The sequence below is a fragment of the Lithobates pipiens genome, unplaced genomic scaffold, assembly GCF_037356315.1.
Source record: "Lithobates pipiens isolate NorthernLeopardFrog02 unplaced genomic scaffold, aLitPip1_a1.2 Scaffold_22, whole genome shotgun sequence".
NCBI lineage: Eukaryota > Metazoa > Chordata > Amphibia > Anura > Ranidae > Lithobates > Lithobates pipiens.
This window is the reverse complement of record NW_027507784.1, coordinates 220,785,540-220,810,055: the sequence shown is the minus strand read 5'-3', so window position 1 is coordinate 220,810,055 and position 24,516 is coordinate 220,785,540. Positions and strand designations below refer to the sequence as shown.

The following is a 24,516-nucleotide window of genomic DNA, read 5'->3' as shown; positions in this document are numbered from 1 at the left end:
AAGATTGAAGAGAGAAACTAGTTTCAGATGGCCCTAACGGCATAGAGCAGTCATGTGTCCAGCGGCAGAGTTCACCATTCTGTAAGGTTCTCACTCAGGATGTGGTCTACTCATGCAGTGGTAATTTTTCATGATCTCTACCTACCCTCCTTCTCCCTTCCCCCCACCTCCCCCCATCTTTTTATTTAAATAAAGGTTTTATTGTACAAGAAAATATAAGGCACAAACATTCATATGCAGTTAGTAGATAATTTTTTTTTTTTCTTTTACTCTACATAAAGTATGATCTTGTTTGCAAAGGGTCCACACTATTCAAACAGTGGTATTTTCTTCTGTAGTGATGATACGATAAAAAAAAAAAAAAAAAGAAATATGTCTGCATCCTCTAAGGGAGGCATTTTGCTTCCAGAATGAGGCAGAAATGGTGGGGTGGAGAAGGAGCTTTGCACTTTTGAGCCCTGGACAAAGATGGCTTGTTGTCAGAAAAAGTCTGATATTGCAGAGAAATCCTGGTCAAATAGGATCCCTGTTGTATGCTGGAGATGAAGCTAAATTCAGATGCAGAGACCAGTATTAAATTAGTGTCCTGCTCCAGCAAGGAATCCAGTGTTTTGCAGGTCTTCAGCAGAGTGAAGGCTCATCTGCGCTTTTGCCATGGTTCCCTTGAGGGTATATGGGTAAGCATGTCAGTGAACACAGCAACCCAAGTGTTGACCATCCCGTAGCAAAGTAATGACAAAAGGGAAGTAGTAAGTACCAGAGTACCCTTTAAAGGGCTGGCTCTAGGCAGCAGCAGAGTGGTGTGATGGAACATTTTTTCATTGACCTTTAAATAAGCTTTGAATGGTGAAACTTAATTATGAAAAGTTTAAAAGTTATTCAATTATGGATTGTTAAAACACACGTTTATGGTTTGATGGTTAGATTGATTTAACTTAAAAGTGAAAGCCATTTGGGAAAGTGAGGGTACAGTATTGGTTCAATACAGGGAAAAACCTATCTTACTTGTTAAAGTCCTTGGAGTGACGTGTGGTCTAAGCTTCACTCAACCTGTAAGTTTACCCCCAGAGGAGTCCTCAGAATCTGGGTTCCAAAGGGATCAACAATGGACCGGGACCTCTATAGTAACCTACGGTTGATTACACATGTTGCGCTAAATGCAGAGGTCAGTGTCCAAATAGGATCCAGTGCCCAAAGCAACATTACAGGCAATTAATGTTGCGCAGCTCCCACAATTTTACTGAGGTTGCACTGCACTTGATGCACTGTTCGTAATGTTCTATTTAAAAGACAGTGAGGTGTTGAATAAAGAAGCCAAAGTAAGAAACTAGTTAAGAATACAAGGATTTCTCCATAAAGAGGTCAGTTACCCAAGGACACTAGCGGAAAAGGTCTAGCAGAGTGGATATAGGGGCACGCCCAAAGGGCATGTCCAGCAAAGTATTGCTAGTGTCTAATCACCTGATGGTAGAATCCTATAACCAAGGGGTCTATATATATTCAGCCTGTATCCTGTAGTGTACGTTTTTTTTTTTTAAATCTAAAAGGTGTTTATTGTCAGCATGCCAAAAAAGGATTGTAAAACAAAGCAATACATTTCCAGGATATACAATTCACAAATACACAGATTTCAAAAATGCATGTATGGGAAAACTGAAGGAGCAACAGCACTGCACATACCACAGCCAGAATATTAAAGATACGATAAAAAATACAGAAAATGAGAAAAAAATCCAAAACTCTTGGAATGTACGTAGCCAATCCCTACATAGGTATATACCGAATCTGCTCTCTACCATCTGACACACCACGATATGGCATTCTCAAGTTTGAAGCTGTCTGGTAAGTAGAAGATAAGAGGGAGCCACCCCAGGAGTGCCCAGCAACTCCTACCGTGTTTTTTTTTTTTTTATCTCTGTGAAGGTGCGTATTATTTTCATGTATTAGCATATGGTTTACCTGTCGACAGGTAGGTGTGAGGGGATACCGAGAATCTCGCTATCAGCTTTCTAACTAAATACAGTAATCTGACAAGTGCTACATAAGTAGGCGGGGGATACAGGTCTCCCACCAATCCACCCAAAATACACACAAATGGGTTAAAGTCAAATTGAACCTGATATATATTCATCGACTGGATAACATCTTGCCAGTATCTCACCAGTTTGATTCATCTAGGGCTAGAATGAATGTAAACATCCCTTGTAATAGGTAGCTATTGTGACAGGTCCTCTTTATGGAGAGATGCAGGGTCAATAAGACCTCACATCTCTCCTCAAAGCACAAGATCGGGGGGGGATTCTCCAATCTAATGCTAACAGCCGCAATTGCAGCTTTCTTTAGAATGCGGGGTCCGGGTGTGACGCCATAATGTTGCGCTTGGGCCTCCGACGGTCAGAGAGGACTGGTGACCATCTGCACACCAGAAATATGCTCATCATCCGGTGGCGGGAGATTCTCTCTGGGCCCCCAACGTTAGAGCCTGGAGAATAACCGCATAATGGCGGGGGGGGGGCAAAGTTGCCCATAAGAACCATCAAGCAGCGGTTCAAGCAACTGCTGCTACGATCGTTCTTATGCACAGAATGGCCGGCTGGAAAGAATGATGCCTGTAGCTACAGGCATCATTCAGATATCACCCAAAAAAGTCAAGGACGTCACTTTACTATGGCCCGGTAGGGAAGTGGTTAAATTCTCTGAGTGATCCGTTCCCTGAAATAATTGGCTTAGCTGAGGGATGTTTTAATTATGTATTTTTGGCAATGAGTAAAACATAGGGGTACGTGGGAAATTTTTATGTATAAATTCCCAATCGTTCTTGAATATCGCACTATTGGCATAGGCACTTTCGACCAATTCTTAAGTAGATTTGTTGATGGTCACATGTATCTGCATATGCTTAACCTGCCAAGTTACGTACATGATACAATACATGTGTTGCAAAACAGATGGACTTTACGTCAAACCCACAGCATTAACAGTTGCCATTGATGTTGATGCACGTTATAGCTCCATACCCAATTACCAGGGTCTAGCTTGCATTAAACATACTATTCCCGAGACAAGTCGACATGATCGCACATTGAATCAATTTGTCGTTGATGCAATGCACTTTATATTACAACACAATTATTTTTCATTCAATGGATCCCACTACCCCCAGGGGCAGGGCGTAGTCATGAGGACCTGTGGTTCCCCAACCTACGCCAATCTGGGGGAGTGGGAACGCATAACGAGCATACCGGAGAACCTCTCTCCTTTCATGGGTTGTGTTACTCTGGTACAGAGATTACATATATCCTGCCACATACCAATGTTTGTCTTTATTTTTAGATCAGACATATTAATTATTCAATTTTTTTTTTTTTTCATGCTGTGCACCCATTGAGGTGGGTTTAGGCACACTCTTGAGTGGTTACATCAGATACACTCATTAATGGGGTTACACATATATACACACACCAACACACAGTTTACAAATTTTATTTCATGTTTATTGTCAGAGTTCTACCATCTTGATCCATGGTGTGGGTTGTCTCCAGTCTCTCGGTGTGCTATAGGGCCAGCACAGCCATATTTTCCAGTTTTTAAAAATTCTTGATCTGACATATCTAAAAAACTTGTTTCTACATGGTTAGTAGATATTGGCTTTATTTAATTTATTGCTTGCCTGCATATTTAGCTTGGTATAAATATTTGTATACCTATTAGAGGTCGACCGATATATCGGCCGGCCGATATATCGGCCGATATTTGCCGGTTTTTAAATAATCGGCATCGGCCGATTTGTGCTGATAAAAAGCCGATTTAGAACTACAGCGGGGACTTTGACTGACTTCTATACAGAAGTCATTTCAAAGTTGACTGAGTCGTCATAGCAACCCTTTCCTCCACTCTGGGCAGGCTGCCAAGAAAAGAACAGAAAGATACAATGTTTACACTTGAATGAATGAAGTCATCTCAGTGTGTAGAAGTTCTCAGTTTAACCATTTAAAGACTAAATCTTTTCTGACACTTGTTGCTTACAAGTAAAAATCCTGTATTTTCTGCCAGAAAATCACTTAGACCCCCCAAAAAAGATGTATATTTTTTTAGCAGAGATCCTAGGGAATAAAATAGCGGTTGTTGCAATATTTTATGTCACACGGCATTTGCACAGAGGTCTTTCAAATGCATTTTTTTGGGAAAAAAATACACCATTTAAAAAATAAAAATAAAATAAAAATAGTAAAGTTAGCCCATTTTTTTTTTTTGTCCAAAAGTTTTGACTACCTGTTTTTATTTAATATATATATATATATATATATATGTATATATGTATATATGTATATATGTATATATGTATATATGTATATATATATATATGTATATATATATATATATATATATATATATATATATATATATATATATATATATATATATATATATATATTTTTTTTTTTTTTTTTTTTTTTTTTTTTTTTCTAAATCATACATACAAGTAAACTGATTGGAGGTTTGTTTTGTTTAATAAATGTTTAAGTGTAAGAAATTTTCTGTATCACGTATGAAGGCCGCTTTCACACTGGAGCGGGCAGGCGTTGATGGTAAAACGCAAGTTTTAGCGGCTCTTTACCATCATTTTAGCGGCGCTATTTGGCTGCTAGTGGGGTACATATAACCCAGCTAGCGGCCAAGGAAGAGGTTAAATGAGCCCATGAAGCACCGCTGCCAAATCGCATTGCATGCGCTCCGGCAGTGGTGCCCATTCATATCAATGGGCAGGAGTGGTGGAGGAGCGGTATACACCACTCCAAACGTGCTGCTTGCAGGACTTTTTTTTAAGATCCTGCCAGCGCATCGCCTCAGTGTGAAAGCACTCTGTCTTTCACGCAGACTGCAGGGGAGCCATTTTACAGGCACTTTACAGGTGCTATTTTTAGCCCAAAAGCGCCTTAAAACGCCCCAGTGGGAAAGGTGTGTGTTAGATCAAGGGGGATTAAAAATAAATAAATAAATAAAATAAAATCGGCCTAACATATCGGCCCAAAAAAATCGGCGTCATATATCGGCTATCGGCCGCCATGATTTCTAAATATCGGCATCGGCCAGAGAAAAACCCATATCGGTCGACCTCTAATACCTATACCCTTTACTTATTTTTCTTTTTCTGCCTTATAAACTGTAGATATCAGATACACATGCCACTTTCTCCTGATGAAGAGGAATAACACATCAACTCGAAATACATTGGGTATCACTGTACAAGAGTGATGTAAATTGGTGTTTTTTTTTTCCTCAAAAAAGTTTTTATTCTTACATAACAAACAGATACACGTCATAGTACATGGGTAGACAAAAGCAGCTTCCATGACTTTGTGGTGCATTGATAGAGTATACATACAGTTATACGCGACTGATTAGGCAAGAACAAATAGAATACAGAATGTACTGAGCCTAAGTGGTCAGTAAACAGAGAAAACTAGTATATGTACTACCAACAGTTACGTAGTCTTAAGAGGCTTTGGGTTAGTAGCAGTAAGTGTATAGTAAGCAATGATCATGGGGACCACCCTCAGCAGGTCCTCTCATGGTCTGAAAAGGGTCAAGGGACTTGCCCACAGGAGTATTAAGGAGTAAAAACATTAAATGCCTCCCAGTATCTTTGTTACACGTAGGTGGGGGGCCTCAGGGTTGGGTAGTGTGCCAATGGGATAGGGTATACTTATGAGGGGTATAAAAAAGGAGTAAAGAAAAGGTGAAGGTGGAGGGGGGGATACAAAGGGGAAGGGAGGGCCAAGAGGGGCCAAAGTAGGGCTATGGGGGGGGGGGGGGTTGGTGAAGAATCAGGGGGGGAATTGAGGGGATGGGGGGGGGGGGTCGCGCCTCTCCCCAGCCCCAACTCATCACACAGGCTATACCAGGGTTCAACTCGGGTGATTAATGTGGAAAGCAAGACTTGTATCTGTCCGTGGACTTAAAGTGCGTCCAGCAGGCCCACGTGGCGGAGAATTTCTGCGTGTGGTCCTGAGAAAGAGAAATCAGCTCTTCTATCTCTTCAATTTTAGCGACTCTTGTCAGCCAATCTCTGATAGTAGGAATCTGGGTGGAGCGCCAAAGCGCAGGGATGCATAATCTTGCTGCATTGACCATGTGCATGGCCAGGCACTTGTGATATGTTCGCCTGGGCAGAGAGGTGTGGTGGAGGAGATACTGACCAGCATTGAAATCTAGTGTGTAAGTGGTGACTTGCGCTATTATGGAATGTACCTGTTTTCAGAATGGTTGGAGCTTGGCGCAATCCCACCATATGTGGAGCATAGAGCCCTCTTCATTGTTACATCTCCAAAAGATGTTTGGGACTGAGGGAGAGAATTTATGTAGGCGGGATGGGGTCCTGTACCATTTTGTAATTATCTTGTAGCCATTTTCTTGAATGGCAACGTTCATTGACCCTTTGTGTGCATACGTGGCGATGGCACTCCAGTCTTCCTCTGTAAATGGTATATGCAGGTCTCTACCCCATGATGCTCTGGAGGACTCTGTCTGTGAGGAGCGTGTTTTGTCTTGTAGGATAGAGTAGAGTAGGGATATGAGGTGTCTTTGTGGCGTGGTCTGGGCGTGAAGGGATTCGAATGGAGTAAGTCGTCTTGTCCAAATGTCGGTGTAGTTCTTGGAAGTGAAGAAATGCATCAATTGTCTGTAGGTCCAGAAAGGAAACTCCTCTGTGCGAGACATGGATTTAAGGGTGTCATAGGGTCGAAGTCGTCCTTTATGAAAAAAGTGCTGTGCTAGAACATCATGTGGCCATTCCCGTGAAAGAAATGTTGTCGATTCTCCGGGTAGGAAGTCTGGGTTCCCCCTCAGAGGTGTCAATGGGCCTAAATGTGAGGTGATCTGATGAGAGGCTACCGCTTTCTTGAAAGCTAGCAGGGAAGTGTGGATGAGCGGGTTCGTCTTGACGGAGACGGGCCAGGGTGTCTGTGCGAGCCAAGAGAGGGTATGTAAGGGGTAAGTCGAGAAGGAACCCTCCAAGGCCACCCAGATCTTCCCCTTCCTATGAAATTTTCAGTCCAACAGTCTTGTCAGATGGCATGCTAAGTAATAGTGATAGAGATCAGGTAGGGCTATGGCGCCATTGGTTTTAGGACAAGTCAGGCAAGAATATTTAATGCATGGGGCATTGCCTTTCCAAACAAAAGCAGAGCATAGCTTCTTGTATGTCAGGAAGGACGGAGGGATATGGATTGGGATCGTCTGCAGAATGCATGGAAGGACTATCATTTTTATTAATGCACAACGGCCAAACCAGGATACATTAAGGTTGGTCCAATTTTTCAGGTCCGTTTGGATTCTAGCTAGGGTTGTCAGAAAGTTGTGGGCATAAAGCTCAGCCAAGTCTTTGGTTATTTGAACGCCAAGATAAGTTATAGCATCTCTCTTCCACTGAAAGGGGAAGGACGCTTGGCAATGGGATACCTCCTGAGGGGGCAAGGAAATGTTGAGGGCGTGGGTTTTGGAATAATTGATTTTAAGATTGGATAGAAGACCAAAGTCCTTAATGTCCTTTAAGAGGTTAAAGATGTCCGGGGCGACTGCAGAGACAGTAAAATATAATCCGCGAATGCGGCTACTTTGTATTCTGTGCGATTAATAACGACCCCTTGGATGTCTGTGTTGGCTCGTAATCTATTGAGAAAAGGTTCTAATGTTAGCACAAATATCAGGGGGGAAAGAGGGCAGCCCTGCCGGGTGCCGTTACGTATGGAAAAGGCGCTTGACAGGAGGCCGTTGGCTTTCACCCTTGCAGAAGGGTTGGTATATAGGGCGTTAATATAGGCAAGCATACGGGAGGGAAGGCCAATGGTCCTCAGGACCTCCCGCATATAACCCCAGGCCACCCTGTCAAACGCCTTTTCCGCGTCAAGTGAGAGAAAGAATCCCTCAATCCTATTCGTGGAAAGCCAGTGTTGAATATTTAGCGTTCGAATAGTATTGTCCCTGGCCTCCCTCCCCGGGACAAACCCCACCTGGTCAGGTGAGACAAGGCCAGGGACAAGTGGTGATAGTCTATTCGCGATCATCTTGGCATAGAGCTTGATATCTACGTTCAGTAGAGAGATAGGCCTGTAGTTAGAGACCTGGGATGGGTCTTTACCCTCTTTAGGGATAACGGCTATGTGGGCTGTCAGCATATCCCCTGCAGGGGTAGATGGGTCTGTGAGGGAGTTCAGTGTTGTCAGGAGTCGGGGGGAGAGAGTCTCGGAGAAGCTCTTGTAGTAAGCGAGGGGAAAGCCGTCAGGACCAGGGCTTTTGCCTGGCTTCATTTGCTTTATAGCGAGGGACAATTCCTCGAGGGAGAGTGGGTGGTCCAAGGTCGCAGCCTGCTGTGGGGTAATTGAGTTGGGACTATATTGGGCTAGGAATTCTCTAATTCGCGAGAGTCGGTCAGGTGCATCAGGGGGCCCTACGTTATTGTCCGGTAGATTGTAGAGTGCAGAGTAGAAGTTTTGAAAGTGTGCCGCTATGTCTGCGTTTTTAGAAAGGAGTGAGCCCTGGCCGTCTCGAAGGGTGTGAATCAGGGATTAAGCTTTGGCAGTTTGAATCGTACAGGCCAATAGCCTCCCACTTTTATTGCTGTGTTCGTAGAACACTTTTTGCTAGAAGACATATCTACGTCTAGTGCGTTTACCCAGTTCATCCATCAAGGAGGACCGTGCGCACAAGAGGTCTTGCAATGTAGCTTGCGAGGCCGAATGCTTATGTGCCGTTTCAAGTCTCTGGATTGTGTTAATAAAGGACGTGATCCTTTCCTGGTGTTGTCTTTTGGCCTTCGCAGTCAGAGATGAGCTCACCTCTCAAAACACACTTATGTGCTTCCCAGAGTGAGATGGGTGAGACTTCAGGGGAGATGTTTTCCTGGAAGTACAGGCGAATTCTGGTATCTAATTTTTGAATGTTTGCCGGGTCTTTTAAAAGAGAGGGGTTCATCCGCCAGGTTTTGGTTACGTGTCTAGATTCAGGGAAAGTGAGGGTCATGGTGATGGGATGGTGATCGGAGAGGAACATTGGCTCTATCGTAGCTCGGGAAAGGAGAGAGAGGTCAGTCTGGGAGAGGAAAAGGTAGTCTATTCTTGAGTATTTCTGGTGTGGATGGGAATAAAAGGTGTAGTCTATGTCAGTCGGGAACAGGGTGCGCCATGTGTCGTGGAGAGTCAGATTCTGTAGTTGAATCTTAATCTGTCTTAAAGCGCGGTAGGGGAGTGCAGAAGTGCCCGTAGAGGAGTCCAGGATCGGATTGAGTGGGACGTTGAAGTCACCTCCCAGAATCAAAATTCCCTCCTTAAATAAGGACAGAAGGTCACATGTTTTTCTAAAGAAGGTCACTTGGTGTTCATTCGGACAGTAAATGTTGGCCACCGCAATAGGTCTGGAAGCGTACACGCCTTTAATAAAGATATATCTACCTTCTCGGTCATACAAGGAGTCAGTCAGTTGGAAGTCAGCAAACTTGGAAATAGGAATAGAGACCCCTTTAGTCTTGGAGGTTAGATTAGTGGAGTGAAGAGCTTGTTTGTATATATGGTTCGTCAGCTTAGGGATTGCATCCGAGCGGAAGTGTGTTTCCTGTAGCATGAGGAAGTGAGCCTTATTTTTGGAGAGGGCCAAAAGGATTTGTGATCTTTTTTCTGGGAGGTTTAAGCCTTTCACATTGAGGGAGAGGCATTTCAGTGAGAGGCGTGTCTGCGTGTTTGAATCCTTCTGCATTGTATTTAATTGAGAGGTCTGGACAGTATGGGCGCAAAAAGTAGTAATTATATGATAGAAGTTTTGTATTTAGTAGGGGTCGGTCTCACGACCCGAGAGTGGGGGGACAGGGAGAGGAGCGACCCTGTCAGTAGAGGGGAGGAGGGGGAACTGAAGATGGATGGGAGGGAGAGAGGGGAAAAAGGGGGGAACAGAGCAGAGAGAGAACAGAGAGGGGGAGAGGAAATAGCAGAAGGGGGAGAAAAGTAGTCAGGAATCCAAACAGATCCCTGATAGGGGTTGTACCGGAGGCGGACGTAGGCGTGCCTATCCACCTAGTGGGGGGAAGCCGGACAGTCAGCTCAGGTCGTATGACCAGCTGTGTGGGGTCAGTAAGCTTGGGAAGGGACTGGAGGAGTAGCACCAAGGAGGATGAGGAGAGAAAATGGATGTGATAGAGGAATGTATGAGCCATGCAGGGCGAAACCTAGGCACGCGCATTGGTCAGGGGTTTGCTCAGGAGTGCGGGGCACCACTTTCGGCCGTTGCCTATTACATTAGCTTAAGCAGGGGCAAGGAGCGAGCAGGCATTGCAGAGACGGAAGATCAGGGTCAGGCAAGTATGAGGGATTTGAGGGAATCTGTCTTGTGTACAGGTCATGGGTGGCAGCATAGGAATCACATGTAGATTTCCAAAGACAAGATACTAGTGTAAAATGAAAACAAACAAAGAAGCATCTTTAACATGTCACACATACGTTTCAGGTCCCAAAAACACGGGGGGAGAAACGAAGCGTGAACTTAACATAACAGTAATATAAATGATCAACTGGACATTGGAGAAAACACGGCACTTAAGTAGAATCACCAGGTAAATAAAAAACAACAAAAAAGGGGGGGGGAGGGAGGAGAGAGGGGGACGGGGGGAGGGGAGAGGGAGGGGGGGGGAGAGGAGGGGGGGGGGGGGGGGAAGGGAGGGGGTGATAAGCGGATGAGGGGGGTCTCAGAGTACTGACGCTAATGTTGGGACAGTCCTGAAAGCAGAGTGGGTTGCGATAAAGTCTCGATGTGTGGTAGGATCCTATTGCAAAAAACTAGCCCATGGCAGGCAGGTGCAAGAGCATGGACAGTACCTGGATCCAAGTAGACTAGGATGCCCAAAGTGAAAGTTCCAGAAGATTCACCTACGTAGGCAGTTCTTGCAAGGTGTTGAGATTACTCGGCTGTTCGTGCCTAAAGGAGTCTGGAGAAAGGGAAAAAGAAAAAAAAGGGGGGAAAAAAAGAGGGGGGGAGAGGGAGACAAAAATAGGGGGGGGGGGGGAAGAAAAATGGGAGGAAGGAGGTAGCTCCTACAGTTGGCGTCTGTTGGGAAGGAGCTGGTAAAGTATGTTGTTGCCTTCAGGCGGAGAGCGGAAGCAAGAAAGAAAGTGGTAGGGTAACTTAGGCATCATGGCGGTCCCTTCTCGGGGTGTCAGCAAGGTGCGCGCTGCGTGAAGAAAGATCCCTTCTTGACTGGCGGTCGCCAGGAGAGGTGGGGTCTAGTCTGCGACGTCTGGAGCTTGGTCGTTGACTCTTCGGCGATGCATTAAGAACCACTGATTTCCACGGCTCAGTAGGGAAATAGAAGGCACACCACTCCGGTATGTCCACCAGCGGTATGTCCAGTTGTTCACAGAACGTAGGCAAATCTTCTGGGGTTCTGAGCAATGCGGTGCGGCCTCTGGGAGGTAGCTGATAAACAAAATGGGAACTTCCATCTATACTGGATGTTGCGTGTGCACAATATGTCCAGCAGGGGGCGAATTTAAGCCTAATACCGTAATTTAGGGATAATTTTGAAATATGTACTGTAAACTATTTTAGAAACTCCTACAGTATTTTGATTGGTACAGGTACCTATTGTGTACTGTACATTAAATATTGGCAGATAGTTCAAAAAAATCCATAAAATCTATTACCTTGGATATGAAGGCTAAAATTATTAAGTTGTATGATGGTGTAACTCAAGCTGAAATAGGCCAAAGGCTAGGTTTCACTCAGACTACAGTTAACACCGTCATGAAAAACAGAGAAAAATAATTTCAAAAATTAAAAGCGCTACAACCATTAACACAACAATTCGAAAGAAGAAATAGCATTGTTGCAGACAGAGAGACTCTTCATACTTTGGGTAGAAAAATCAGACTACACGCCATGTTCCTGTGAACCAGGCAATTATACAAAAGTAAAGCCTTAAGCCTAATCAATGACCTGAAAGCTAAGGTAGGTGAGGCAGCCAAGGATGTAGATTTTTTTTTTTTTTGCAAGCCGTGAATGGTTTGTTAGGTTTAAGAAGAGGTCTAACCTACATAACATCAGTGTACAAGGAAAGGCAGCTGCTGCAGAAAGCTATTCAAGCGATCTTGTCAAAATTATTCAAGATGGAGGCTACTCATGGATCAGATTTTTAATGTGGATGAGACTGGGCTATTTTGGAAGATGCCTGCACGAACCTTCATCGCAAAACAGAAAAAACTAAAAATGTAAGGCTACAAGCCAGCTAAAGATAGATTAAATCTTTTGTTAGGTGGCAATGTTTCTGGCACCCTAAATTTAAAGCCTTTGCTAATTTACAGCTGGCAAAATCCAAGAGCTTTGAAGAACTATGTTAAAACTAGACTTCCAGTGCATTAGAGAGTGAACAAAAAAGCATGGGTAACTCCAGCCCTTTTTGAAGATTGGTTTGACACCTGCTTTGTTCCAGAGGTGAAAGCCTATTGCAAGGACGACAATATACCTTTGCACATTTTGATGTTTGTCGATAATGCCCCTGGACACCCTCGAACGCTAGATGAGCTGAACCCCCAACATTCAAGTGCAATTCCTACCACCAAATACCACCTCACTATTGCAGTCAATGGATTAATGTGTAATAGTCACCTTCAAGTAAAATTAATTAAAAAGAACATTCAGTAAGTATATTGCAGCAATAGACAAAGGAGCATGTAAAGAAGTCCCATCCAAATTGTGGAAAAGTTTCAACATCTTGGATTGCATTAAAACTAAAAGATGCCTCGAGTGACAAAGGAAACCACAATGAATAGGGCCTGGAAAAAATGACGCCCACAGTTGATGATTCTGAAGGCTTTGAAGATCATGTAGCTACTGAAAATATTGTAGAGATGGCAGGACAGTTAGAGCTGTAAGTGGAACCAGATGATGTTGCTGAACTGTTTAGGTCCCACACTGAGACCCTCAGCAATGAAGATCTTCTAGAACTTGGAGGAGAGAGATGTGCAGGATGGGGTTGAGATCATTGAACAGCCCAAAGGCTTAACTACAAAAATTATCTTTGAAGTTTTTCTTCATCTTGACAGCGCCATGTCTCTTTCTGAAAAGCATGATAGGGATTTTGAAAGAAGTTCCCAAGTCAATGCCAACATTAGAGGGACTCCTGCTCATAGTCTTATTGCTACTTGTAGTACACCCAATTTACAAGAAAATGTCTCACCTTTGAAGATTTGACTTGTGAAATTCATCCTACTACAATAAATCCCCTCAGCTTTTCTGGCCTTGCGACAACACTCAGATGGGGTAAGCTTATGTTTTTGTTTTTTTTTTGTTTTTTATATAGTGTTTATTTTAGTTACCAGTGCATTATTCATATCAGCTGTCTGGAGGTGGTGGTGGGTGGGGACATTGGTTTTGGCCATGGCACTGAAAATGGTCTTTTGGAAAGTGAAGAACCTCAATTCACCTGAAAAGAGATCAAGTGGAGAAAACAGGCCCGACTAGCTTTCCTTCAAGAGACACTTTAAAGGGGACAAAATTCCCAAATGCGCTAATAAATTATTTCCAGTGGCCTACCATTTCCCTCTTCCAAATCAAAAAGGGACCAGCATTCTTCCAAAATCCCTCTCTCCCCGAGGAGCTCCTCAACAAACAAATCAATCAGGAAAGCAGATTCATTATACTTAAAAAGGGTAAATGCATTCCCAGACTCTCTGGCCAAACTGCACTTTTTACCCCCCCACCCCCAATTCCATAAAAGATGTGTTTCTTATAAAGCACACTACCAAGTCAATAGTCTCTAAAACAGAAATTGTCCACATTCCTCTTCATTCATCTTCCCATCTCCCTGGAGGTGATACCCACACAGGTACCCCTAAGACTCTTATTTGGGGCCTCAAATAGCTGCTCTTATAAGACCCTGATCCTAAACAAGATGTTCTCAAGGCGTTAAATGCTTACTTTTACACCAATGGGACCTCAGTCGACAACACTCTGTCCCTCTGGGCTGCAAACAAATGCTATCTAAGATTTATCTTGATTAAGCATAGTCACAGGGTCAAGCAGCACAGAGAAAAAAAACCTTACCTGACTTACTGACCAAATTACATATCCTCAAATGCAAACATAAAACTCAACCTGACCGAGACCTTGAAGCAGAGCAAACAAGGGTACGGGAATGGGTAAAGGAAAACTCCTTATATGATGTTAAGCATAAGCTCATAAGAGTTAGACATTCTACAAGTTTGGGGATAAATGCAGTCACTCTAGCCAACATCTTACAGGACAGAAACAACCAATCATACCTCCCAAAACTGGCCATGCCACATGACACAAAAGTATAAAGCCCCAGACCCAAATGGCATCACAAATGCTTACTATACAATCTACAACACAATAGTGTTTGCTGCCATCTGTGAAGGACAGCCTGTACAGACCGACCTATTATGCAATAGCATCTCAGTCACCCCCAAACCAAATAAATAAAGATCCCCTTCAATGCTCAAGCTACAGGCCCATGTCTCTGCTTAACTGCAACCTCAAACTCTTCACAAAAATGATTGCAGACAGACCGAGCCTCATTCTGCAACACATTATCTCCCTGGAACAAGAGAAGACTGGGGCAACACAACCAACTAGGACTCTAAATGTTACTGCACAGGCCAAAATCTCCAATATCCCCGATATGCTTGTCCACAGATGTTGAAAGTCTTTGATAGGGTAGATTGGACCTTTCCCTACATTACCCTTGAACAGGAGGGCATGCCTCCTCCAATCCTCTCCTGGATATGATCTCTACACTCTTCCCCCAGAGCCACAGGGTTAATGGCTTAAATTATTTTTTCATTGGCAATGGAACGAGACAGGGCTGCCCACGATCTGTTACGGTTTGCCCTTTCCTTAGAGCGGTTTTTAAGGTCAATCTAAAAAAATGGGAGGTACTGAATATTACAGTTCCAGCTACAGCTCCAGTCCATACCAATTTAAACTCTGGGCCAAGCAAGTAATTCAGTATTTGGGAACCGACATTCCCTCCAACCTTAACCTTGTTATAGGCTGAACTTCCAACGATATTCACTGTAGAACTTGAAAATGGAAAAATCTAGCCATGGTTCAGATGCTGCAATCTACTCAAGATGAACATCTTACAAACTCTACCCATTAAAGTCCCACAAACTTTCTTCGGAGTTCAGGGCCTTGTTCATAAAATATGTTTGCCATGGTAAATCTTCACATATTACGAAAACCATTCTACTTTGCCCAAAACTCTTCGCTCAAGGAATTGTCGAACATATGTTATACTGTATGTATCACATTTGCTACAAGCTACTTATGTTATGGTAATTTTTGGATGCAAACCTAAGAAGAAGAAAAAAAATCACTTGTAACTGCTGTCTATTTTAATAAATAATATTAATAAATATTTTTCATCTCGGTGTCCAGCATTAATGTTGCTGATTCATAGAAAAATATGTTAGTCTGTGTTGATCTTACCCTGCAGAGGTACGCTCGAGCATACACAGATACAAGAGGATCCCCAATGCCTTTTATCATCGATGTTAACCGAGGAAGACTTTCTGATATTCCACTATACAAATATGAAAAAAAAAACAAATAAATTAACAACCGACAAAAAAAAAAAAAAAAAACTTTAAAATCTTTTCACACTGAACATCACACTGGTGAAGGGTTATGGTAGCATTTATGGAAGCAGGTTTTGTGCAAACCTATTAATTACACATGCAGCCCTGGTGTAAAGGCTTACCTTTGTAAAGTTCCTCCTACAATGCCCTACACTGGGGAAATGCAGCTCAATAGCATAGCAGGTAGAATATAACATGTCAAAACACGTCATATTTTGAGAGAGATGGCATATCAAGCCTAAATATCACTAGATATGTACAAACCCAATGTAAATTGGGCGTGGATCCTATCCTGAAGATCAAGACATCAATCCTCATTAAATAAAATGGAGGAGCATTTACACTGCTCTACAAAAGGATGAGAGTAATCATAGGCATAATACACATACATAAGCTTCTTGCAGGGGGTTCTAATGCTTAAAAAAGACCTGGGGATTTAGTTCTGTAATAAGTCCCTTAGAGATTAGGGTCTGCTAAAAGTATTTAATGCAATCGGAGCGGGAGGGGGATTCGCCACGGATTCTTTGAGTGCCCACATTTCAGTGATCTACAAAGATGGGAAAGACCCGGCAGCCACCGTCCAATTTCTTTATTGAATGTGGACCTTAAACTGTTCAAGATCTTGGCTAACCGACTAGCACAACACCTGCAACAGCTTATACACTTGGACCAGGTCGGTTTTATCCCCTCTAGAGAGGCCTGGGATAGTACCACGAAAGTCCTGAATCTTATACATATTGTGAATTCCAAGAAATCCGAGTATATTCCTAAACACAGATGCTGAAAAAGCGTTTGACCGAGTTAACTGGTCCTTTATGTTCACAGTCCTGAGACATATTGGGCTAGGAAAGGTGATGCTCAACCGGATAGAGGGAATATATTCAAGCCCGACCGCCCACGTAAAGGCAAATAGGGTCTTATCTAACCCCTTCCGGATAGCAAACAGAACGAGGCAGGGGTGCCCATTGTCCCCTCTTGTTTGCCCTTATGTTAGAGCCCTTCCGGTCCACAATTAAATTAAATCCGGATATACAGGGAGTGGGGAGGGCCGAGATCAGCATAAAGTATTGGCTTACGTGGATGATATGCTCTTCTCGCTGACTAAACCGGAAGTATCCCTGCCCAATCTGCTTAGGGAACTGATAGGCATAGTTAAGGCGGCACCGATGGGCACAGATAAGGCTGCACGGATGGGTGGCACGGATGGGTGGCACGGATGGGCACTGATAGGTACCACTGATGGGCACCGATAGGTGGCACTGCTGGGCACTTATGGGCAGCACTGGGGTGCAGCACCTTTGAGGCAGATTGTGGGCACTGCTGGGTGGCACTGTGGGCACTGCTGGGTGGCACTGACGGGGGGCACTTACTTTATTAGGGTGGCACTGCAGGGGGCAGGTGGGCACTGGCAGGGGGCAGGTGGGCGCTTGCATTGCTGGCCGTGATCGGCTTTTTTTTTTCTTATAGGAATACTAGCCGATTACCGGCTCCGTTATATCACCTGATCAGCTGTCATTGGCTGACAGCTGATCACGTGATAAGGGGTCGGGATCGACCCCTTGCACGGATCGGTGATCAGGCGAGTCTCATGGACTCGCCGATCACAGAGCGTGCCGCGCAGGCCGCTCGTACACGGGACTATGTCAATAGACGTAGTCCCGGAAAAGGAGATCCGCGCCGTAGCCGTCATTTGGCTATAGCGCGGATCTCAAGTGGTTAAAGATCTAATGAAACAAAAGGTCAGCTCAAAGTAAAACTTATAGTCCAATCAGCTAATTAATTTTGTGTCTGAGGTTGGATTACTGGCAAAGTGCATTCCTGAGAACTGAGTTAGAAGGGTGTGGTATTGTATTTGAGCCGAGGAGAAGAGACGTTGTCATTATGTGTGTTAAAAGATTCAATAAACAAACGACTTTCCAAACTACGAATCATCACAAATGTCTATACATACATAAATAGCGAATTTCAACGAATACGAACGAATGAATTCGACATTCTACGAATAATAACGAATTATCCGAAAACGTATTAACGTAACATAATGAATATAACAGAACGAAATGATGTATTTTACAAATGACAATGAACCGAAACTAAATGAAATTTTCTGTTGTGCACAAGTCTATAGTTATCCCGGAACGTACTCTCCCAATCATACAATCCAGCTTTAGGTTATGATGGACATCTTCCACCCTGACAAGAATATCTCACCCGACCTGACTCGCATATACGAGTGTAACTTTCCCCCGTTACTGGCAAAAACCAAGATGCTCTTAGATTTGTGGCGTGGAGGACTGCATTCCTGGTTTCGGAGGTGTAACCTCTTGAAAATGAGTGTGTTGCCCAAGTTTCTCTACCTTTTCCAGGCCCTCCCGATTAGGATGATACCACCTATTTTAAACAGCCCTTTTTACTCGGTTTGTCTGGGCTGATAAAAAAAAAACGCAAATTCCTCGTTCTCAACTCTCCCTGTCAAAACAGTGTGGAGGACTGGCGTTATCTGACGTGGGATGAGTACTTGACTGGAGTAAACATCAAGCGTTCCAACTGTGGGCACAAAGAACAACAAAAAGCGAACGTACCCCTGGGCAGTGCACTATGGTGCTGGGACTCTCCCTTCAGAGACAAAATTACGCCCATTGATAGGAAACACCCTAAAACAAAATCTTCAAGTACTGCTTAAATCTTCTCTGACGACTAAGACTTCGCCCTTAACTCCGATTCTGGGCAATCCTGGATTCCCCCCGGGAAACTCCTCCGCACACTTTCAGGCACTGAGGGAATCTAATTGCGTGACGGCAGCGCATTTCGTACGACCTGCGGGCTGGCCTACTTTGACAGAACTATCGGATCCTGTGGGCACATTCAGACTCCCATTCTGGAATGTGCTGCAGCTACATCATTTTCTACAAAGTATCCCGAACCCTTGTGAATATTCTAGGCCCCGGACCCCTTTTGAAGAATTTGCGACAGGGAAGGAACCGTTGCCACGGGCCCTATCCCAGATGTACGCCCTCCTGAACACTCCTGCCCTGACACCGGCTCTGCCGTGTACAGCGAAGTGGGAAGTGGAGCTTCAACGCACGTTTACCAGGATCCAGAAACAGAACATGATTGGTTTCTCCCGTAAATCCTCACTGTGCACCAAAGTACAGGAGACTAATAAGATTCTGACGAGGTGGTAATTGACGCCTAGTCGTTTACACACTATTTTCCCTGATGCGCCGGTAGTTTGCTGGCGATGTCATGAGGAAAGGGGAACGATGCTGCACATGTTTTGGGCTAGTTCCCAGTTGACAGCATTCTGGATGGTAGTGCGAGAAGTATCCCAGAAATTCACCGACTTTCAGGTGCCGGATGACCCGGCCTTCTTCCTACTTCATGTATCCACCTTACCCGCGAAACGCTATAAAAAATCCATATTGTGCCATTTGACCAATGCAGCTAAATCCTGTATCCCTAGTCTGTGGAAGCAGCAACGCCCTCCGACTGCAGCAATGTGGTTGAAAAAGGTGGAGGAAATAAATAAAATGAAGGATTTGATCCTGACATCCCAAAATAGGCAAGATACATTTAGGAAAACATGGTCTCTATGGAATAGGTTTATACACTCGAGGGAAAATCCCTTTTTAGGACCTGAGCGATTATAACCTGTCACAGTCTGAATGGGGCAGCCTAACTCTACGGTGGTGATGCTGGAAAAGGGTGGAGCATCTGTCCCACCCTTCCCCCTCTCCCTCCCCCCCCCCCCCCCCCTCCGACTCACACAGCTTCTCTCTTTAGACCATTGGGTTGTTATGCCACCTTCAGGAGAGGACTAGGCATTACATATTAACATGTGATAATAAAACTAGAACATTCTAGTTCCGCCCAAGGGGCGGTCCCTTAGGTAACAACCCCTTAGAATGCTACTGCAGCCTCAGTACGTCAACAAGCAGTATAACATAAAGAAAAATGAGGGGCGGGTGTTGTGTCAGTCAGTGAATCACAGAGAAAATGATTTTACGGCGAGTACAAAAAATCCTATTTTCTCTTATATTCACCGACTGACACATCTTCTCTTTAGACCATTGGGACATCCCCAAGCAGTGTCAAAATAAGGGGTGGGAAAACAGCATAAAACTTCATCCACCATGGCATGTGGGAGCTAGTACAAAGTTTACCCAGAAAAAAACGAGTGTGTGTGTAAAAACCACCACAATAGGGTGCTCAACGGAGAAGCACTACCCTCCAACTGCACCAAAAAATGTGGTAATGCATGCAACAGTGCATTCGCTTAAAAAGGTACTGCGTTTTTACCAAAAAAAAAAAAAAAAAAAACAGGAAAAAAGGAAAAAATTACATATGCAATTGCAACTATACAGCCGCCTGCAAGACTTTGCAGCCAAAACAGGCATCACCCGATGCACTGGCATCTACCTTGTAGAACTTTGTAAACGTGTGGACATGTGGACAGATGACCAGGTCGCTGATTTACAGCTGGTACTGATCTGGAGCCACCAGCGCTTCTGACATCTCCCCACGGATCTCTTGTCCTGTACATGAATCTCGGCACCTTCCGATTGAGACAGGAGGCCAGAAGATCCACGTCTGGTGTGCCCCACCGCAGGCACAGTAGCCTCAACACCTCCGGATGCAACGTGCATTCTCCTTGGTCCAGCATCTGACAACTTATAGTCCGCCTGCCAGTTTGACACCCGGGAGGGTTACCTAGATCTCAGGAGATCTAGGTAACCCACGATCGCGATCCCAACCCAGGAGCCAATACCTTGGTAAAGATTCAGGGGGCTGATACCGAACCGAAACGGAGAGTCAAACACTGGTAGTGGGCTTCCCTGACTGCAATCGCAGAAACTTTTGATGCCGGAGGCATATGGGTATGTGCAGGTACGCATCCTGGATGTCTAAGCACGCCAAGGAGTCCCCTTAATGTAGTGCAGCAACTACTGAGTGAACGGATACCATTCTGAACCTCTGCACTTTCACAAAGTGATTGAGGGCTTTTAGATCCAAGATTGGATGTACCCCTTCCTTCTTGGGAACTACAAACAGGTTTCAGGAGAACCCCTGGAAACATTCTGAAACAGGTACAATCACCCCGCGATTCAGCAGGTCCCTTACTGCCCCCAAGAGGGCCTCCCGGCGAGCCGGGAGAACGGGTATGCTGGAGGGGAAGAATCTGTTTTGTGGCCAAGAGAGGAACCATCTTGTAGCCGTAGGATATCAGATTGCAACCCATTGGTCGACCAGTCGAGAGGACCACTGGGCTGCAAACTCCCAAAGGTGACCCCCCCCCACACGAGTCATGGGTGGGGGCAAACCTTCATGTAGTAGAACTTTTCTTTGCAGGCTTGTGGTTCCAGGGACAGTCCTGGTCAGCATCACCTGAAACGACAGAGCGGGGGTTACCAGCCTCAGCAGGGCCCGAGTCTGCGTCAGAGTTCTCCCTAGAGGACGGGGGGGGGATGGGGGCGCTTTTTAGCACCATGTACGGCCTCCATCTCGGCAATGAATTGAGGACCGCCGACAAGGCGTCCAAGGGCACTGCACATTCCGCAGGCGAAACGGTTCAATTGCCTGGACTTCGGGGGAAGAAACCCAGTTTGAGGCCATGCTGACCCTACCCTGTCAGCTACCTGAAGGGGACTTAGGACAGTGACAGTCCCACCCTCCTTACTGCTGCCGGCTGAGAGGCTCTTTCCCGCAGCACTCACTACCCTGAAAGGTTCTGCTCTATCCAGCAGGTAGTGCCTGTGGTCTTTGTTGGCTCTCAGGTGCAGAGGAATCATCTCTGTGTCAGTGGAAGCTGCTGCTAATGGTGCTGAAACCACTCTGCAATGTGCTCTGGCTCAAAGAAAATGGCCACCCAGCATCTAGTAGAAGGACATAAAATGCAGGGAAAATGGCCACCGGAGCACAGGGACACATGCCGCCCCTAGAGAAAGCTGAAAAGAGTCTTCAGGCTTCTAGAAAATGGCTGCCAGCATCCAGTATAAGGACATATCACATGGAAAATGGCCGCCGAAGCCCAGGAGAGCATGCTTGCCCCCACCTAAGATGGCCGATAATGCTGAAACCATGAGGGACAGAGCTGAAACAAATGGCGGTGATCAGTTATGCAAGGGACACAGGCACCTCCAGGGACATGAGAAACAGGACTCAGGACGCAGCCAGCTAGCGCAGCTCTCCCAAAGGTGAGAAACCCCCCATCTCCCCGGGAGAGCACCTGTACAGACACACACCACTCAGCAGCCACATACAGCATCCCCCATGGGGGGGGGGGAGGGAAGATAGGGTGAGAAAATAAGAGAGGGAGGTGAGGGACCCCTGAATCTACCTCCCAGAGACAGGGAGAGCTATACTTACCAGTCCTGAAGAGCAGGGAGACATTCCATTACAGACCCACTCTCTGATCAGTACAGGGTGGCTGCTGGCCTCAGCACACTGATGCAGACATCGGTAGCCCAGTCATGTGAGCTTGAAGAATAAAAGCTCACGACTACCTCTGGAGCTGAGGTTTCGTCGTGTCCGGCCTAGCGCATAGCTGCAACATGCACACGCTCGATGGCCAGGCTGAGGAGACTACAAGGAAGGGTATCCAGCCTGTTACCCAGCCGGCTGATAGCAGATCACAGGATCTATCATCTTGCCCAAAAAGCCAAGCTTCTGCAGAAAAAAAAAATAAAAAAAATAAAAAGGACTGATGGGCCCGTCTGGGTTCCTAGGTCCTTCACTACGCAAAATAAAACTGAGGCTGCAGTAGCATGCTGAGGGATTGTTATGTAAGGGACCACTCCTTGGGCGGTACTAGAAAGTTCTATCACATGTTAACATGTAATGACTAGTCCTCTCCTGAAAGTGGCATAACAATCCAATGGTCTAGAGAATTTGTGTCAGTCGGTGAATATAAGAGAAATTAAAACTTTCTTTTTTACACGTTTACGGCACTGATGGGTGCTGATGAGGATCCCCGGATAGGGTGGCACTGATAAGCACTAATGGGGCACTGTAGTAGCATGAATGAGCATTGTAGTGGCACTGATTAACACTCACTGATGGCACTGTAGTTCACGAATGAGCACACAGACACTGATGGGCACTGATGAGTACTGTAGTGCGAAGGGCGCTGATGAGCATAGTTGCGCCACTATAGGGAGCCGATGAGTACCATCTGAAATTGTACTGGTACTGATGGACACTGTAGTGGCACTGATGAGCACCATATGGCACTGTGGCACCGTACAGCACTGTAGTGGCACATTATGGCATTGATGTGACACTGATGGGCACTGTAGTGGCACAGTAGGGATCTCTAGCGGCACAGGGCACTGATAAGCAGTGCAGGGGCACCATAGGGCACAGATAAGCAGTGTAGTGGCACCGTAGGGAACTGTAGTGGTACTAATGGGCACTGTAGTGACATAGGGCATTGATGAGCACTGTAGTGGCACCATAGAGCACTGATGAGCATTGTAGTGAAATTGTAGTGGCATCGTATGTCACTGTAGTTGCACCGAAGGGTACTGTTGTGGCATTATAGAGGCACTAAAGGGCACTGTAGTGCCAACGCAAGGCACTTATAAGCACTGTAGTGGCACTGTAGGGCAATGATTAGCACTGTAGGGCACACAAGATTACGCAAACTCATGCCGCTGCAGGGTTTCTCTCTCCTCAACATGTGAGAAGAGGAGAAACACTGCAGCAGCGTGAGCTGAACCAGGCACGATCCCGGTTCGCTGGTAAAGTGAATGCTTTGTCATTGGACAGAGCGATCACATAGTAAAAGGGCCGCTGTGATTGTCTTTACCCCGATCCGTGATGGGGTACTGGGGACCCAGCGAGCATAGACACTTCTGGATGAATGTCCCAGGGAGCGCATGGAAAGAGCGAGCACAGAAGGCGTCATATGATGGACTCCCAGAACAAGCTGGCCATGCTGTAGCCACCATTTGGTTATAGCGTGACTGGCAAGCGGTTAAGAATCAGTTTATTCATTTATTTCACTGCTTCAGCCCTGGAAGATTTTACCCCCTTCCTGGCCAGAGTATTTTGTGTGGTTCGATGCTGTACCTGAACAAAATTTGTGTCCTTTTTTTCCCCCACAAATAGAGCTTTCTTTTGGTGGTATTTGACTACCTCTGTTTTTTTTTATTTTTTGCGCTATAAAAAATAAATTTTAAAAAAAGCGAGAATTTTGAAAAAATATATAAATATATATTTTCTTTTTTTTTTTTTTACTATAATAAATATCCCTAAAAGTTTTTTTTTTTTTTTTTTTTTTCTTCATCAATGTAGGTCAATATATATTCTAATACATATTTTTGGTAAAAAAAAACAACAAGCATATATTAATTGGTTTGCGCAAAAGTTATAGCGTCTGCAAACTATGGGAAAGATGTATGGCATTTTTATTATTTTTAACTAGTAAATGGCAGAGATCTGCGATTTTTAGCGGTACTTCAACATTGTGACAGATCAGAGACTTAACACCTTTTTGGGACTATTGGCATTTATACAATGATCAGTGCTATAAAAAAGCACTGATTACTGTGTAAATGTCACTGGCAGGGAAGGGGTTAACACTAGGGTGTTCCCTCAGCATGTTCTGTGTGGGGATGTGAGTGTCTAGGAGAGGAGCCACATTGCTTTTTTTCCCTTCTTTCCTAGGAAGAAACTATATAACTCTCCTCTGACAGCACAGGGATTTGTGTGTCCCCATACTGTCTATCGCATGTGGCCTGCAGCAATCGTGCTCACCGACCACGTGCATCGGGTCACGCCCTTCGTGGCCAAAAAACGGTAGGACTTACCCATATGGGATTTCGCCCAGGAGAGCCATTGTGCCACAGTATATCTGCGTGACACAGTCGGCAAG

The 24,516-nt window shown here is 44.9% G+C and overlaps 1 protein-coding gene across 7 annotated transcripts in view; it reads right to left on the bottom strand.

The window, feature by feature from the left end:
- VPS35L (VPS35 endosomal protein sorting factor like) overlaps positions 1-24,516 on the bottom strand; it is a 1,440,208-nt gene that overhangs the window by 1,003,074 nt on the left and 412,618 nt on the right. For all 7 annotated transcript variants that reach the window (XM_077448861.1, XM_077448865.1, XM_077448864.1 and 4 more), the window contains one exon: positions 15,493-15,586. In XM_077448861.1, the coding sequence (XP_077304987.1) occupies positions 15,493-15,586 (94 nt within the window). The remainder of the gene's footprint in view (positions 1-15,492; positions 15,587-24,516) is intronic.